Below are 17,638 nucleotides of genomic sequence, written 5' to 3'. Positions count from 1 at the left end.
GAGGTGGAAACACTGCTGTATTTTCGTCGCATCCCATGGCAGCCAGTGAATATGGACTGATTATATATGTTGTATGAAACATACATTGTCTGAATTCACCATTGCATATACCAATATTCCTGCTGTGGAACCACAAGGAAAATTCAGAGAAATACAAACATGATAAATACGTTCAAGAATTCAACAATCACATTCATTCTAACATAAAAGTGAAAGCAAGACGTCACCCCACTTCCTAAAACACTTCAGTCGCCTCTTTTCCAGGAAGTAGTTTACTCCAGAGTAAAGACAGGAACAAGAAATAGATTTAACACACAAATGGAGGTACTAATGAATATTTATTTTTAATGTAACACAGTGACATATTGCCTCAATTTGTGAACACAGGTGGGCAAGGCTTGAATTCAGCTTGGCAACTTTCCAGGATTACTTTAATTTGTTAAACATTTTTGCCCACTATTCCAACTTGGAATTCAGAGAGCACAGCAATGATATCATTACACCCACAACATTTTCATTTTAGACAGAAAGGCATTATTTGATTTCCAATCATTTTCCCTGTCTACTCTATTTATAAAATGTCACTTTTCTAAAATACATGTCCATATAATATAATGGTACACTTGACATGTTCTACAGGCCATTCACACAAGAACAGTTTCTTGTAAGACAGTGATTTGACAGTGGGCATGCACCCTCCTTTATGTAATTGCACCTCCATATGCCAATCCCAGGTCAGGGAACTATTTACTAATCTTACATGCCCCAAATAGAGACAGGCAATAGTGTAATACCCCCTTAGATGGGGTTCTGAGGAGAAGAGTGTTCCACTAGAGATAGGCAATAGTGTAATACACTAGAGGGGGTCCTGAGGAGAAGAGTGTTCCACTAGAGATAGGCAATAGTGTAATACACTAGAGGGGGTCCTGAGGAGAAGAGTGTTCCACTGGAGATAAGCAGTAGTTTAATACACTAGAGGGGGTCCTCAGAAGTGTGTTCCACGAGAGATGGGCAATAGTGTAACAGACTAGAGGGGGTCCTGAGGAGAAGAATGTTCCACTAGAGATGGGCAATAGTGTAATACACTAGAGGGGATCCTGGGGAGGAAAGGAGCCTAGTGCCGCAGAATGTGTCACAAAAATGGAAACACTGCAGATTTCAGTGAGGAGGATGTTTGAGGTGAGTCATGTGTTTCTTGGAAACAGACGTCGGCAGTAATACTGGAGATCCCAGGTCATGGATTCCATTCTCCATGTTTTCCGGTTGATGAACATTGCCTTTTTACAGGCATTTTGTCAAGCTCAGTCTAATTATCCATCTGAGAATGCAACTTTCTCCCACTTTAAGGAGGGCTGCAGTGTGGAATGTTTTAATCCATATGTTATGAAGTTGAAAGTAAAATTAATTTATGGAGGTGTAAAAGTATAATTCTCATTCCCAGTAGAGGCATTTTTTACTTGAGCAGAAAAGAATGTAACTCCTGGTTTTTCGCGCATCTTTCTATCTAGCAATTCATGTAAAATAAAACATGAATTTTTCCTCTACAGATTAGTCAGTAATACCTGTAGAACACCTCCCATTGGTGAAGCGTGGCTGGTATCGCTGGGCTGAATGTATCCATGGACCTGAGGGGTGAAAGCAGGCAAGCCAGTACCAGGGATTAAGAGCTGCCTTCTTTTAAAAAAATAAATAAAATGCATTCTCTCTGGTACTTATTCATCCAAAGGTCACATGGTCTGTGGTGGTGTGCAATCTTAGACGGCATTCCAGAAATGGGGAGCTAAAACCAAAAAAGGCTACACCCCCTGGCTACCTTCTGAAACAGGAAATTCTCATCTAGAGGAATAGAACTATATATACAAACAGGACAAGGGTGGAAGGACGGACTGCAGAAAAGGGGGGATGTGTGCCATAAAGGGCACAATGGGTTACACACAGCACCTTAAACCCAATCTGAGAGGTCACATGACCTCTCAGATTAGTCAGTGCAGACTGTACAAACCAGAGTGATAAGGTCACATTTCTGAACGCCTGAAAGAATCAGTTTGGCACTTTCCGTGCCACCTGAAGTTAGTCACATATGTCAGGGAGCACAGAATAAAATGGCATTGCCATTGACAAGTCTGGAAATAATGAGGGTTATAGCAAGCGAGTATGAAGGCTAAGAAATGGGAGGATATTGTGCAGCAACTTAATGTGGGAATAAACTGCTGCCAACCACAGCATCTAGGAGACAAGTGAGAGCTCACAGTAAATGTTGACACCTGGGTACATGGTGAGAGCACCAAGCTCAGAGGAAGGCCAGGGAAGCATGCCAAGTACCCTGTTCAACCACAACAACCAATATAGATTTCTCAGTCATTGAGAAACCAATTACTTGTTCACAGTTATCAGACAGCTGTGAAAGTAGAGTGATACCTTTTTTGAGCTCCCAAAAGCATAATAGGATCAGAGTGTTGCAACCGCAGAATCGGAATCTGCAGGACTCGATTAGTCAGGCCAGGAGTAGATCATAAAAAATTAAGAAAAGGGGTTAAAGTACAATCCTGCGGCACGAAACATGTCAATCAGGGACTCTGATATCAAATGAGGCATAATAACTTCTATTACCCTGGAAGGATTCTAAAAAGGAGAAGACTGAGTCCCTGATGCAGGCATCTCTTAGACTAAGTAGGATCTAATGGTCATTGGCTGATTCCCTGAGGCAGGCCTCTCTTAGACTAAGTAGGATCTAATGGTCAATGGCGTCAAAGGCAACCAAGAGGTCTAAGAGAATACTAAAGGTTTCCCACATTCACTTCACCAATGCAGGCTCTAATCTGTAAATGTTATCTGGCACCACCTATACAAGTGGTTTCTCATTTAGTGAGAGTCAGCGTCTTGAAAAATAATTCATAGGACAGTTTCCCTCATATATTCAAAGAGTGTCTATAGTTACTTTCAAAATGTTGAGCCCATTAATCTGCATGAGATCCTTAGGCAAAGAGTTACATAGGATGGATACCTTAGTACAGAAGGTACAGTCTCCTTTTAGAATATTCCAGAAGGGCTGCATTTGAAATAGCAGTGATTCAACCAATCATAAAAAGCCATGTGGGTGCCAAAGGAAAATAGGAACAGCTGTGTCAATATGGTCATCACATTTTAGTAACTAGCCATGCCAAACTTAGACCCATTGAAAAAGTGCCACCTCCTCTCTGAAGCTTCAATTGCAGAGGGGAGTTCACCAGCTACATGTCCTCTCGTAGGACAGATAAGAACACTTGAGTATTCTCCACATTCACTGCACTGCAATGGTTCCTCATTCATGTTTTATCTGGTGCTTAATAATGTTACTGTTCACAATGAAGCTCTTTCCTCATTCTACACTCAGATGATGTTTCTTACATGTATGTGTTTTCTGGTGCCTAGTAAGGTTACTGTTCACAGTGAGGCTCTTTCCATATTCTGCGCAAACATGAGGTTTCCCACCTGTATGTGTTCTCTGGTGGCTAGTAAGATTTCCCTTCCGAGCAAACCCTTTCCCACATTCAGCGCACTCATGAGGTTTCTCACCTGTATGTGTTCTCTGGTGGCTAGTAAGATGTCCCTTCTGAGCAAACTCTTTTCCACATTCAGTGCACACATGAGGCTTCTCACCTGTATGTGTTCTCTGGTGGTGAATAAGATGTCCCTTCTGAGCAAATCTTTTCCCACATTCAGTGCACTCCTGAGGTTTCTCACCTGTATGTGTTCTCTGGTGGTTAATAAGCTCTCCCTTCTGAGCAAATGCTTTCCCACATTCAGTGCATTCATGAGGTTTCTCACCTGTATGTGTTCTCTGGTGGCAAATAAGATGTTCCTTCAGCGCAAACCCTTTCCCACATTCAGTGCACACATGAGGTTTTTCACCTGTATGTGTTCTCTGGTGCTTAGTAAGATCTCCTTTCTGAGCAAACCCTTTCCCACATTCAGTGCATTCATAAGGCTTCACACCCGTATGTGTTCTCTGGTGGCTAATAAGATATCCCTTCCGAGCAAATCCTTTCCCACATTCAGTGCAGACATGAGGTTTCTCGCCTGTGTGTCTTCTCTGGTGGATAGTACGATCTTGCTGGTGAGCAAACCCTTTCCCACATTCAGTACATACATGAGGCTTCTCACCTGAATGTGTTCTCTGGTGGCGAGTAAGCTCTTGTTTCCAAGCAAACCCTTTCCCACATTCAGTGCATTCATGAGGCTTCTCACCTGTATGTATTCTCTGGTGGCTAGTAAGATCTTGTTTCCAAGCAAACCCTTTTCCACATTCAGTGCAGACATGAGGTTTCTCACCTGTATGTGTTCTCTGGTGGCTAATAAGATGTCCCTTCCGAGGAAACCCTTTCCCACATTCAGTGCACACATGAGGCTTCACACCTGTATGTATTCTTTGGTGTTGAGTAAGCTCTTGTTTCCAAGCACACCCTTTCCCACATTCAGGGCAAATATAAGGTTTCTCACCTGTATGTGTTCTCTGGTGGCTAAGAAGATATCCCTTCCGAGCAAACCCTTTCCCACATTCAGTGCACTCATAAGGTTTCTCACCTGTATGTGTTCTCTGGTGGGTAGTAAGATTTCCCATCTGAGCAAACCCTTTCCCACATTCAGTGCACTCATGAGGTTTCTCACCTGTGTGCATTTTATGGGGGCAGACAAGTGTATCATGCAAATGGACACTTCTAAAATTGAGTGCAATGATAATGTTTTTCACGTATGTTCTTATGTGGGCAATCAGTATGTTCTTGAGATGGCAATGTTTCCCATATTCTGTATGTGTGCAAGGTTTCTCATCAGTTTACTGCATAAGAGGACACTTCCCACGAAATCTTTTCCCTAATTCAGAGCACAATGTTGCCACTGATTGAAGCTTTGAAAATATTCTGTAGAAGGATATGCTTTGTCCATTTACAAGTGTTTCTCAAAATGCTTCAGATAAACTACCTTTCTTTCAGAAGGTGTATAAAATAATACTCACATGTGTTCTATCAGGAAAAATAGTGAAAACAAAAAATATGTTCTTGGTGAACATCAAGCATTGCCATTTTCATGGCAGACATCCCTCTACCCCAGGATTGACACATAGAACAACCTTTGTTACCGGATGTTACCATGAAGGAGATGCATGGACACAAGCCATCTGGTAGCCAATAGGCTTCACAGTCTCAGTTCCTGAACACTCTGAAAAGACAACTGGACCCCAAACTTGCACACTTCTAAGATGCTTGGAAATTGTATATTCTAATAATGACGCTTTTCACTGCATTAGTCCAGAGAATCTACCAATCACTGCGGTTGCATTTCTGGGGCATCAATCACCTGTTAAAATAAAAGGAGATGCACGTTATTGGTTTCAACACATTCTCAATCGCAGGCATCACATGTAACAGGCAGACAGGTTCTCAGTAGTAGTGATGTGCACTAGTTAATTACTCACGTAGTAGCTCATAAGACGTTGAATACCAGGGTGCCATCTATTGGGGACACGCACTCTAGGGGGCAGAGCAGTGGTTCTCTGATGATAACATATAATGTGATAGAGGCCATATGCAGCAGGAATAGTGGGGTTCATTTTTTTTAAGACTGATTTAGTTTCCAAGAGTATGAGAGTAAAACACAGGCTGGGTGAACAAACATTTTAAGTGCATACTTTAATCATCTGGGCCGTGCATATACATTCTACCATTTTATTTCTTCAGCAATGACTAAACTCCCTTGAAAGCTCCACATTTCCAGATTCAAACGATAAAGGCAGGTGTTTGACACTAGATCAGCAGTTTGCTACTAATCAGGCAGGTTTCGCCAGTCTCTTCTGTAATCACTGATGACTTCCTTACATTAAGGCAAATGTATATTGACACAAACAAAGAGACCAATATAATGCAATGTTTGGCAATAAGGGGAAGTGTACGGGAGACTCTCTACAATATCGTCCCATTTGTCTTCCTAATTTTTTATACAAATGCCATGTACTGAAGATAACTGGCCAAAGAGATACCACTTTTGTTGCTCTTCTCAAAACACCACTGGATAGCGCTCAGAAAGGGTGGGGAGGGGGCACTCTGTTTCATTGTTGATTGGGTGTAAATGGGCCTGTTACTTGTCAGTTTCCCATAACCCGGTCCAGACCCCTTTTTTGTGGACTCTGATTATTGCACCCTAGGTTGCATCTCAGCAAGCCCCTGTACCCTCTGCACTGTGAGCAAGGATTGCTTTCATGACATCTCCAGTAAACAATGGGAATGCAGCCCCAACATTCCTCATATCCAAGAAGGGATCAGCACCATTTACTGATTACACACGTTGTCGTTTGTGTCCCAGAGGGCATTGATCCTGGAATAAGATTTATGTATTTGTGAATAGTGTACATAATTAGTCACCCCAGGATACGCGGGCTACTGTCGGTCAGACTGTCAGTGCTAGGTTATTTACTGTGCGACAGAATATACGAGAAACTATGAGTATTCCAGTATGCATGTGAAGGAGAAGTCAGATCTGGGCCTCATCATGAGTTTGACATGAGCCTTTAAATGCATTAGTAACAGTATTACTGCCGAATTTAAGGGCTAGCCAAACCAAGAGTTGGCGGAAAATTGCATTTTTACCTCCAGCTTTTTGCTCCAGGTAAAAATGACAATTTTCGGGCTGTTTTCAAGCATTTATGGCGCTATCACCTGTTAGGGAGAATTCTCATTCTATGGCTAATTTCCCTTACCTAGTGAGTCTCCCAGCAGCTTTGCTAGATTTATGGAGTTTATTTTTTCCACTTGGTAAGAGTGTGAGCTTTTCCCCCACTCTTACCTGTGTTTTGCCATGTGTATTTCATCTGTTTTTGTGATTGTGGACTCTGGAGTACACCACTTCAGTAGTCCCAATCTTTTGTGTGTTACACAGCAACTTCAGTGCAGTGACACAGGGTTGTCTTTTAGACTTCCCACCGACTCCATTTCTGGGGCTGACTACTGTCCCCCAGAAAAGGATAAAGTTGCCATTAACTTTACATAGGGGGCCATTACGAGGTAGCTGGTAAGGGATTTCCGGCACCGGTACGGACACCGGTGCTGGAAATCCCTTACCACCCTATTCTGAGGTCCCTTAGCGGGACCTTTCCTTAACCCCTAGTTTTACCAGGCGTTATGGAAGGGACCCGTTAAGGGACTTCAGAGCTAATAACGGTACCGCAAATTGCGGTACCATTATTAGCTCCATCCCCATTCCCATTGAGCCCTATAGGGGCTCGAAGGGGAATGGGGAATGGTTCCCGGAATGGAACCATTCCTCCTACCTCCTACTTCTTAATGACCCCCCTAGTCATTTTAACCACAGATCCAGTACACCCAATCTTACATGGAGTACTGGAAAGGGTAAATTCTTAGCCCTTTTTATCTGTACCTCCTGGAGCATTGTTTCGCTCCCTTAAGATTAAGACTTCGCTGGTGGCAGTGGCATCTACCCTAATTTTCCTACCGAGATTATATCATATAACGTGGTATTGTTTTAGGCTATTTTAGTAGCCTCAAACTTTAAACCTGCTAGCCCAAATACTTTTTATTTCGGCTCCGGTTGGGTTTAATCGCAATTTCTTTTTGTTAACATCCTTCTTGGGTCATTCTTTGCGCGGCAAACCAGGTTTGCCTCTTTGTTCGCCAACCTTTGGCGGGCTTCTGACCAGAAGCACTCCTTTGGCGTCTGAGTATCTAGGTCGACCGAATGTAAGGGAGGGGTGTAGTCATCCCCTGCACAGGTTCTCCTTGGAGACCCTAGTCGCACTTTGTGTTGATTGGCTGAGATGGTTTTCAGGCTGGACAACCCCCCTGCTGAGTGATTGACAGCCAGGATGTGTGAATGGGGGATTTTGGCATAAAGGAAGGACTCTTGCGCTAGAAGGCACAGTCGCCACTGGAACTGCAAAGAACCGAAGAGAAGCGGAGAAGAGGACAGATGCTGCAGCCCCGAGTCCCAGTGAAGCCATGCTGCAGTCCTGAGCTATCTACCCTTCAATGACAAAAGAAGATCCAGTCCGGAGTCTTCTTCCCTTGAGCCTGGTGGGATCAACCAGCTCATCTTTTCTTCAATCAGAGAATCCTTTCCTGGGTCGAAATCACTTCTGTGCTGTAGTGGTCAAGATAGCCATCAGAAGAGCCCTCTCCCGATTTAAAGGAGCGCACCTTTTATCCATCGTTGTTCTTTTCGCTGCTGCTGGCCTCATCCCTGGGTAGTGCAGATCGCTCCAGACGTCCTCCTTCTTGTCCCCACGACTGAAGCCGCAGGAACCGTGAGTCTGCAGGAACTACCAGGAACAACTGCCGTGGCACCAGGTTTTCTCCAACAGAATAAGGTACTGTGCACCCTTGGTCTTACTCTCCGTCTGATGAGCCAGAATCGGGGTGAACCCTTTACCTCCACGAAGATTTTTTCTTTCTTCCCTCCTTCTTATAACTTTTCCTTCCATTTGATAATCTTACGAACTCTTGGCATCTCGAATCTCGAACTGTTCAACGTGTGATCCTCAGCAACTGAGCATCTGCTACATTGACCTTGCCGCAGGCCTATTGATTTTAATCTGTTTCTTTGAACAAGTCATCGAGTCTCCTTGCCTTGAAAAAGTATTGCCTTTGATTTTTCTTCACTTTTCCCTTGTTTGAAATTCTTAAGTACAGAGTGTGTTTTGACTTTGTGAGCATTTCTATCCGCGGTTACGCGTTAGTATCGCAACACCGGTCTGTCAAATCCTAAAGTACTTACCTTGAATTTACTGGCACAAGTGGAATTGGTTATGTGTAGTGTATTTTACATGTGGTTTCGAAATTATAGAAGTGAAGTGTTTTATAACAAATGGTTTAAAAATAAATGTACTTATATTTTTTACCTGAAACCTTGAGTCAGTGTTTGCTTGAGTCACAGTAACTGTGGTCCCTTTGTGTAATCTCTGCTACTGCTCATATACTCTTGAGATAAGCCTGGCTGCTCCGCTACTGCTACCACTCTAACATAGTAGTACAGGCTAGTACCAAAGGTGAACTTGTATTACCACTTGTAGTCTTAATTGTGTGTATTGGTCCCTAAGGGCACTACACAGGATTCTGCCTAACATCACCGCCGGCAGTAATGGCGCTCTATGGACCCAATGGGGGAAGGAGATTTACCGCACCTGCAACGCGTGATACGGTGCATATTCCAGACCAAGTTGCAGTAGCGCTATTAGCGTTGGGTGGTATCCCAGCAGTATTACTGCCGGGATACCGCCAAACTTGTGATGAGGCCCAGAGTCTTGTCTGCCATTGCATACTCCATCCAGGACATACCTGCACTTATGATCAGCTAAAAAAATCCATCAAGAGTACAAAGGGGAGATTTCGGTCCTCAGTGAATCTTTAGTTTTATTTTAAATGAAATGGAAAAACAGATCAATGTAGAAAGCCTGCTGGGAGACCGATCTGAACAGTGTTTCTAAATTGAACACGAGTGTGCGCAGGCGCAGCAGGACCAGTAGATGGAAGTTAGGGACACTACGTAAGTGTGTGTAAATGTGTGTGTCTGTTCATTTATGTGTGTGTGGGAGGACTAGCAACCTTTGGCCTAGGGGCAACCCAGGCTGCAGCGGTCAGAAAACACAATCCAAATAGTAAATTTGACATTTAAAAATACTTAAATAACATAGGAAACAACAAATAAGTGGTGTTTAAACCATGTATTTTTCATGGCGACAATTCAGAGAAGACACAACTCGCAATATCCTAAAGGCGCATGAATGGATCAATCGGCAATTCCCATAATCAATACCACATCAGCCGCACCATTCCCCTCTTAATGTTGTGGTGGCCATATTAGAAGATCCCTCTACACCCTGCCGGCATCGAGGAAACAGCAATACTAATGCTGAACTCCCACAAAGCCAGCCGACACGGGCCCCAAAAAGACGCACATGAGCCCATGCTCCTTGTAAAGATGGCTGCCGCCATCACTGCCCCGGAACCTACACACATCTCTACAGAAGCACGCTGCTGTGCTCCAGTGCTCCAAGATGCCCTGCTTCCTGGATCGCCCGATTGGCCAGGTCCTCGTCAACAACAGGATGAGGAAACACGCCGGCAGGCGATGCCAGCCTCTAGCCAGGGCACGCGCGCGCATGATACCATTCCCCTTGTAAAAAAACCTTTTACCAACATCTCTATGCCCTTTGTTCGTGCCACACGCCGTAACACCCACTCGCCATTCCATATTGACGATCTTCTACCAAAGCTAATCCTTACCAAGAAGATAAGCGCCCGGCCACACCTGGATCATAGTACTGAAGCTAAGCACCCTACGACCTCTATCAGTTGCCATAATCGCATTATGACCCTTTTCAGATCCACTGCCAGCCACTTAACCCCTAGCCCCCCCCCTTTCTATTTCATACCACCAGCTATTACACTACACTCACACAACTCCATACCACTGAGGCACTTCTCACATACAATTTACCTTCCGCTGGATACCCGTTCCATGCCATCTCCATAGTCCCGGTCAGGGCACATTGAAGGACAGTGTGCAAGTAAAGAGACTGTGGAACCCATGGAGTTGAAGGAAATAATAAAAAACTTGTATCGAGAGGAATCTGTGGAGAACTGGGGGTGCACTAGTTCTAATCCCGTGTTATTCTTGGAATTTTGAGAGACTCGAACTTTGAGCCATTGTTTTACTCAGGAGAAGGGAGCCCTTTTCCTGGGCTATAATACTCTTTTTGTTAGCTTAGTGATTTGTGTTTAATTGGAAGGGAAAGAATAGGAGTTTTGACTAGGACAGTACTTTTACTTTTGACACAACAGACTTCCTGACTGGCCCAAGTTGTAGTGTTGTTGAGGTTGGGAAACCACCTCTAGAACAAGTGATAGATAGGGTTGATTTGATACAAATAAAAGTCTACAGCAACAAACATGCCTTTTCTTGGTCAGACTCCTCATTCCATGTTACCATAAATGGTGTCAAGAGTGAATCCTGCCCAACTGACATAAATTGGGGGACCCTCCAGTGCACTAAACTGACTGTCAAAGCTTCTAATCCCACGGTAACAACTCCTGAATCAATTGGGTTTGATATATGTAGCAGCCAGAACGTGGTTGTTCATGCAGGAGAACATCAACTAGTGGCTACAAGCTTAATATTGTCTCACCCCCAACCTCCCCAGAGGTACATATGTCAGGATGGTATTGAAGTTTGGCTTAGCCTGGCGGTATGTTCTGGATGGGGTACTGGAAGTAATTGACCCAGACTATCGGGGGATATTAAAGTGTTGATACATAAACATGGGAAAAGGCCTACTACATAAAGATTGAGGAGAATATAGCCTAGGACATATTGGAATGTGCTCTCTTTCCAAAACCTGTGGAGGGAGGAGAACAGGAGATTACAGAGAGGGGCACCAAGGGTTTTGGGAAAGCTGATGAAGATCACCAAACTGAACCTTTCCCCACAACAAAACAAGATGTATATGGGGAAAATGCTGAAATGCATGGGCCGGTGGATGAAGACACCCAAGTAGTCCTGGAACTTGCATTCGCAAAATTGAATGATCCCATTCTGACAAAGGCTTACCATCAGGCCATTACAGAAGGAAGGTACTAAAAAAGGAGGGCCCTTTCTTTTAATAAAATAAGCTGCTTTACCGAAAACATTTGATATCTGAGGGAGTCTAGCGAACATAACTGGTGGTTCCCAGGAGTCACAGACGGAGAGTCCTAGAGATGGCGCATACCCCTCTAACATCCAGGCACTCAGGCGCCACGAAAACGCAGAACAAAATATTACCAAGTTGTTCTACTGGCCTGGTGTACATGTGGATGTTAAGAATGTTGTGGCCACATGTGTATTATTCCAGAAGGCCACAAGTTCTGCTATGCCCCCCGCCCCATTACAGCCCCTTCCAATCATTGCAATCCCTTTTTTGAGAATAGGCATGGACATTATTGGCCCCTTGGAACCAAGTACATTTTGGCAATTGTGGATTACAGAACCCGCTATCCAGAAGCATTTCCCGACAGCGGGTTGAGATAATACCAATGGTGAAAGGCACTATACAAATGTCCATTACATTACGTTGCATGAAGAGAATTATCTTTCAACAAATATCAAAATACTACATTAATTTCCTGTCATGCGTGGGTTTTACCAAAGAAATTCACTGACCAGGACAGTAGATTCATGTCGAAATTCATGGCAGAGGTCAAACAAATCCTCTTAAGTACACCTTGGTCGTGTGTTCTGGACCTGCTCCTATCCTCGTTCGCCTGTTCTATTGAGGACTTCACAAGCTACAATACCCACCAATCAACACAGCATTTTCTGTGAATCCCCTGTGTTTTTGTTTGACATAGTTAAAAAAAAAACGCCCACTCTGTGGGGATTAGCTGCTTGGATTCTCCCAGGTTGCTCAGCTATATTAGCGAGTTTAACCGCACACAGCGCGCACGAGCAAGTACTCGTAAGTACCGCTTGGCCGCGCAGGCACGGTGCCTTGTTAGTGCCTAATTTTTATTTCATTTGGACCATTGTAAGCTGAAACTAACTCTACACCTCCTTTCAAGGGAGACATGTTGAGAACACGTCTATTTTCTTTGCTTGTCTGTTGTTGATTGCTTGTATATGATTTTTGTTATTGTTCTGCTCTGCTAGGGAAGTATATTGTTGTGTCTCACATTGTTCCTTGCTTTTGTAACTACTTTCTTGGGTCTTTTTCATTAATGATTGCATATACTTCATACAAGCTCACAGCTAACATGCCTCCAATAGCGCCGCTGTCGCTATCAACCCAATTTGAACCATTAACACTCCCACCCTCACCTGATTCTGTTTTATTACCCCGAACATTTGTCTCTGCCACTTCTGTGACCCCACGGTCTGCCAATCAGCACACTAGATTTCCATTTAATCCACCAAACAATATATTTGGCACCTCACCTTTGTCTCCCGCTACCATCTCATCATGTGAAGTACATACACCCTCCCCTTTAACCATCGGGAAACTTAATGTATCCAAATGTACTACTGTGAGGCCCGTTAACACTCAACCAATCTCTGACTTGACGATGATGGAATCCACCAAACACGGTCATGTTTTGCATCCGTCAAAGCTGTCAATTTCTCCACTTGCATTTCCACAACTATGATCCGATTCAGTTGCGCTATCAATCCATGCGAGCACACGTGGGTCTGATCCCTCCTCTCGAGGGGTTGATTATATACCTAGTCCTAGCGCTCCCCACGCGAATGACTTGCCTATGCTCAAATGCTTTGCAATGCCGACTCCTCGGCCGAGTCACCCTTATCCAACTGATACCTCGGCACAAACTATTTTAATGATTCCACCAGTGCTCTCAGCACTTAACACCGCTGTATACAGTCTGTGCAAACTTTTTGAATCGTTGGACTCCAAAGTCACCCATCAAGCCCTACAATTTGAAGACTTGATGAAATGGTTGTCCTCACAACAGTTGTCAAATATTCCTCAAAGCCAGGGATGTCCCGAAGAGTCTGTTATCTTGATTTCTAACCACTTGGCTGACGGTGACCTAAATAGACCCAGTGCACGAACACCATCTCATACTCAGCAAGTGGTCACTCCTGCTGTCTTGGTTCCTTGCCCTCTTCCGCCAATTCCGGGCATTATAGGACCGGTGGCGTCTCACATGGGTAACCCCACTCCCTTGCTGCCGATTCCAATTCTGGGCACCGAGGTTCCACCTCGACTAGTAGAGACGCCAAATTTACAACCGATTGTGAATGAAGGGCAAAGTCACCTTCAACAGCTGAAATCCAGAAACCCGAAGCTCAACTATAATAAAAAATAAAATAAAGAATCGGCCATTCCGATAAAAAAAAACAAAAAATATGATTGGCACCATGAATCCAAAAAGCATTCTTAATACCTTTTTCAAAACTCTGTGTAAGCCGTCATTCTTACCTGCACCAACCAATCCATCAGTCTTGCCAGAGGCGAATTATAGCAACCCAGGACAGCGGGAGTGACAGGCCAGCCATGACTTTCAATTTTCAATTCCAGTGCTAACCCAAGGTCCACTGTGATTCTTTCTCCTTTATCACAACTAGTTCACTCCTTGCGTGAGGCGTAGGAAAGCTCCTCCCAAAAACCAAATCCAACTGCCTGCGCCTTTGTTTGCAACAAGTCGATGCCAGGTATTGTCCAACAAATAACAGCTAAATCTGGGTCCCAGAAACCGCAAGTGTCATTACAACCGACAAAGGCTCCTTTGATTCAGCCAAAATCAGAATCCTTCGCGCCTTTACCACAACAGCCTCACCTAGTGGACCCTTCTGTGTTCCAGACTGTAACTGACGAACTTAGGAAAAGAGTGGACGATTATCTAGCCACTCATCTTGCAAAAACTTTTTCCCAAATAGTTGGTCAGCCTCATTGCCCGTCTGAAGTGGCACAAGGTGCTGGTAATTAGCCTGGCCCTACTTCCTTTAATCACTCAGCTAATTCCAGGGATGAGCAGTTGCAAAAGAATGCATGGCCACTCGATTGCCTTAAAACCCCTACCACTCTGAAATGGCCTTCCCGTAAATCTGAAACCCAGCTCCCTTCACGGCATTTACATCCACAATGCGCAAAGTTTCACACGCTGATTCTAAAATGCAGAGAGGGAGACCACCCCGTGTATGACCTAAATGGACAAAGTGTGCTAAATATATTTGGCGAAATAGAAGATATGTCCAACATAGACCAGATTGAATTTCTAACTGACTCACCACTTTCTATAGTCAGACTTTGGATCCCATCAGGCGTGGTCTGGCACTCAATATGGTGCAATAAAATGCTCCTATTTGACATGGGTTTTTCTGCTAGCTGAGGACTCGGAATATACCATACCGAAATCCAAATTATATACTACACTGCCTAAGATCTATCAAGGAACACGTCGAGAAACCAGAGAGAATTGGGTGTCTGAGAGTGCACAGCAATAACAACTAAAAAGTACTAATCTAACAAAATTAAGTATTGTCAGCTGGAATTCCAGAGGCCACAGTCACCTATCTACCTCATTTAGAGAGATGTGTGATTCTTATCACATCATAGCATTGCAAGAGACTTGGCTAACTAAATCACCACTCTGGGACAACTATGAATTGTCCCTAATTCCAGCAATTCCAATGGGTGGCCGGCCATCATCAGGATTATTGGTTGCTGTCAACATTCAAGTTGGTCTTTCCATTTTGCCATGGGCTTCCGTTGGACCACACATTCAGTTAGTTAAGATCATTCACGGTGCACAAATTCTAGCTGTGATTAACATTTATTGAAATGTTGTTAGCATGCCCGATGACACCTTTTTTTCTGATCTTAGAGACACCCTACAGCTTATTACACTGGACAACTCGATAACATATACCATCTTATTGGGCGATCTAAATTTAGATTGCTAGAAACTTAGATCACATAGCCAAGCAGCGCAAAAGTGGATGGCACTTATGAGGGAGCGAAATTACTACATGGTGAATGGTTCAGTGCAAGGGGATGTTCCAGCCCACTATACATGGCATCGCGGTTCATCCACCAGTATAAGTGATTACATCTTTGTTGACTCCAAACTATTCCAAAAGATTGAATCACTAACCATACAAAATCACCCTAAGAGTGATCATAGTTTGTTGTCTCTCTATATTAATATAGTTATGATGCAAAAGCCTAGCAATGCCTATTATAGTGGTAATATGGAAGTTAACAGTTCGCGTTCTTGTCTCGGATGGAACGCGAATAAACTGAATGAGTTTGACCATCTGGTTACTGTCAATTTCAACGCATTCGGTAGAAATGAATATAGAGATTTGCTATGCTCCTTTGCACAAACAGTTACAATTCCCCAGCGTAACAGCATCAGACATCCACATGCCTTTGACTCTACCATTAGAAAATGAAGAGCGGAATTCAGGTTGACCAAAAAACAAATTCTAATGTCAACATCAGCACTTATATGGGTGGAACTTAAATCTGCTAAATGCAAATATAAGAACTGGTTGCGTGCCCGAAAGTCAATTCTATTCCAGCAAGATATCGAAGCCATGGCGCTCGCAATGCGCAACAAGAATTCTTCTGGCATGTGGTATTTGTTAAACAACCATAATTGCCATCAGCAGGCAGATGCCCAGCTCAATGGAGTATCGGAGCAAGGATGGGTCAAATATTTTACAAATCTTGATGCTGACCTAAATTCTGCTGAATGTGTTTACAAATCAGCATCTATTTCATCTTGGCATGTGGAAGCTTCCTATGAAACGATCTATCATATCATACAAAAGATCAGTTCCTCGAGGGCAGAAGGTCCAGGTGGGTTATCGAATCAAAAGTTTAAAACACATCCACAGAAATGGGCACATATATTGTCAACAATCTTCAAAGACATATTATACACACGTACCATCCCGTTATCTTGGAAGTGCTCTATAATAATTCCTATTTTCAAAAAAGGTGATCGATCTGTCCCCGTGGTCTACCGCCCTAAAGCTTTACTAGACACACCTGGCAAGATCTTTACTGGGCTTGTACTTCGCGAATTTAACAGCTGGACAAAGACCTGTCATCTTCGTGACGCCAGTCAAACGGGGTTTATGGCGGGCATAGGAACGAACATCAACCATAAAAGCCCAATGTCAGGAGATTAAACATCAGATCTTTTTTGCATTTATCGATCTGAATGCAGCTTTCGATTCAGTCAGCCGCCTCTTATTGGTGAATAAACTAAAAAGAGACAACTGTCCGATTTCATTGCTAGATATTATTTATTCATTTCACTACGCAACATCTGTCAGAATTCGAATCACCCTAGATGACTCAAATTCCTACATTTCGGGGACTAAAGCAGGGGTGCTCGTTGGCCTCTGCCGTCTTTAATTATTACATACATGATGTTAAAGAGCCAATGTCAAAGGTAATTTCAGATTCCCCCAAGTTGAACACCCATCAAATTCAATCACTCATGTATGCCGACGACTTGATCCTAATTTCTAGGACTCAAGTCGGACTACAGCGCTTACTCAACGTGTTCCAGGAGTATGTAACATTGAATGAACTTTCGATCAATTCCACGAAAACTCAGATTGTACAATACTCCCTTAGACGCGCAGGACCATTGTCATTTGTTTGGACCATTGGCTCTACCCCGATTGAGAGAGTACCTAACTACTGTTACTTGGGTATGATTTTTGACAGAAATCTGAAAGCACATGGCCAGTTGGAGCGGGTGGAGAACAATTTCAGCCATTTCCCAAGCCTGCATTATTATGCATAAATATGGCAAATTCTCTATCTTGCCAGCATGGCATTTTTGGACAAAGAAAATCGTTCCAATATTACTTTATGGCCTTGAATCCTTGCCTACGGAGTCCTCCTTTGAATTCCATCCATGGGAAGCTACATTTTGGCGTTCAGTGCTCCACCTGCCCCAATGTACACCGATACCCTGGCTGAGATATGAGTTGGGGTTGCTCTCTCTCCAGGCGCATTACAGCTGGCGCCTGTGCTCCTTATTTAGAAAATACTTGATATCCACAACTGAAAATGTACTGCTAAAAAACCTTTTAAAATATGTTTTTACATCTAAATATGTATTTGTGAATATCTGGT

The 17,638-nt window shown here is 43.5% G+C and overlaps 1 protein-coding gene across 1 annotated transcript in view; it reads right to left on the bottom strand.

The window, feature by feature from the left end:
* Nucleotides 1-319: 319 nt before the first annotated feature.
* Nucleotides 320-17,638, bottom strand: part of LOC138566137 (zinc finger protein 850-like) — a 173,931-nt gene continuing 156,612 nt past the window's right edge. Inside the window, exons 2-3 of the mRNA XM_069643143.1 lie at nt 4,480-4,647; nt 320-4,227 (exon numbers count right to left, since the gene is read on the bottom strand). Coding sequence (XP_069499244.1) covers nt 3,359-4,227; nt 4,480-4,647 — 1,037 coding nt within the window. The 3' untranslated portion in view covers nt 320-3,358. The remainder of the gene's footprint in view (nt 4,228-4,479; nt 4,648-17,638) is intronic.

Source organism: Ambystoma mexicanum, chromosome 2p (genome assembly GCF_040938575.1).
Source record: "Ambystoma mexicanum isolate Mex_15411 chromosome 2p, UKY_AmexF1_1, whole genome shotgun sequence".
Lineage (NCBI taxonomy): Eukaryota > Metazoa > Chordata > Amphibia > Caudata > Ambystomatidae > Ambystoma > Ambystoma mexicanum.
The sequence above is the reverse complement of the archived record's forward strand: the minus strand, read 5'-3'. Positions and strand labels throughout refer to the sequence as shown.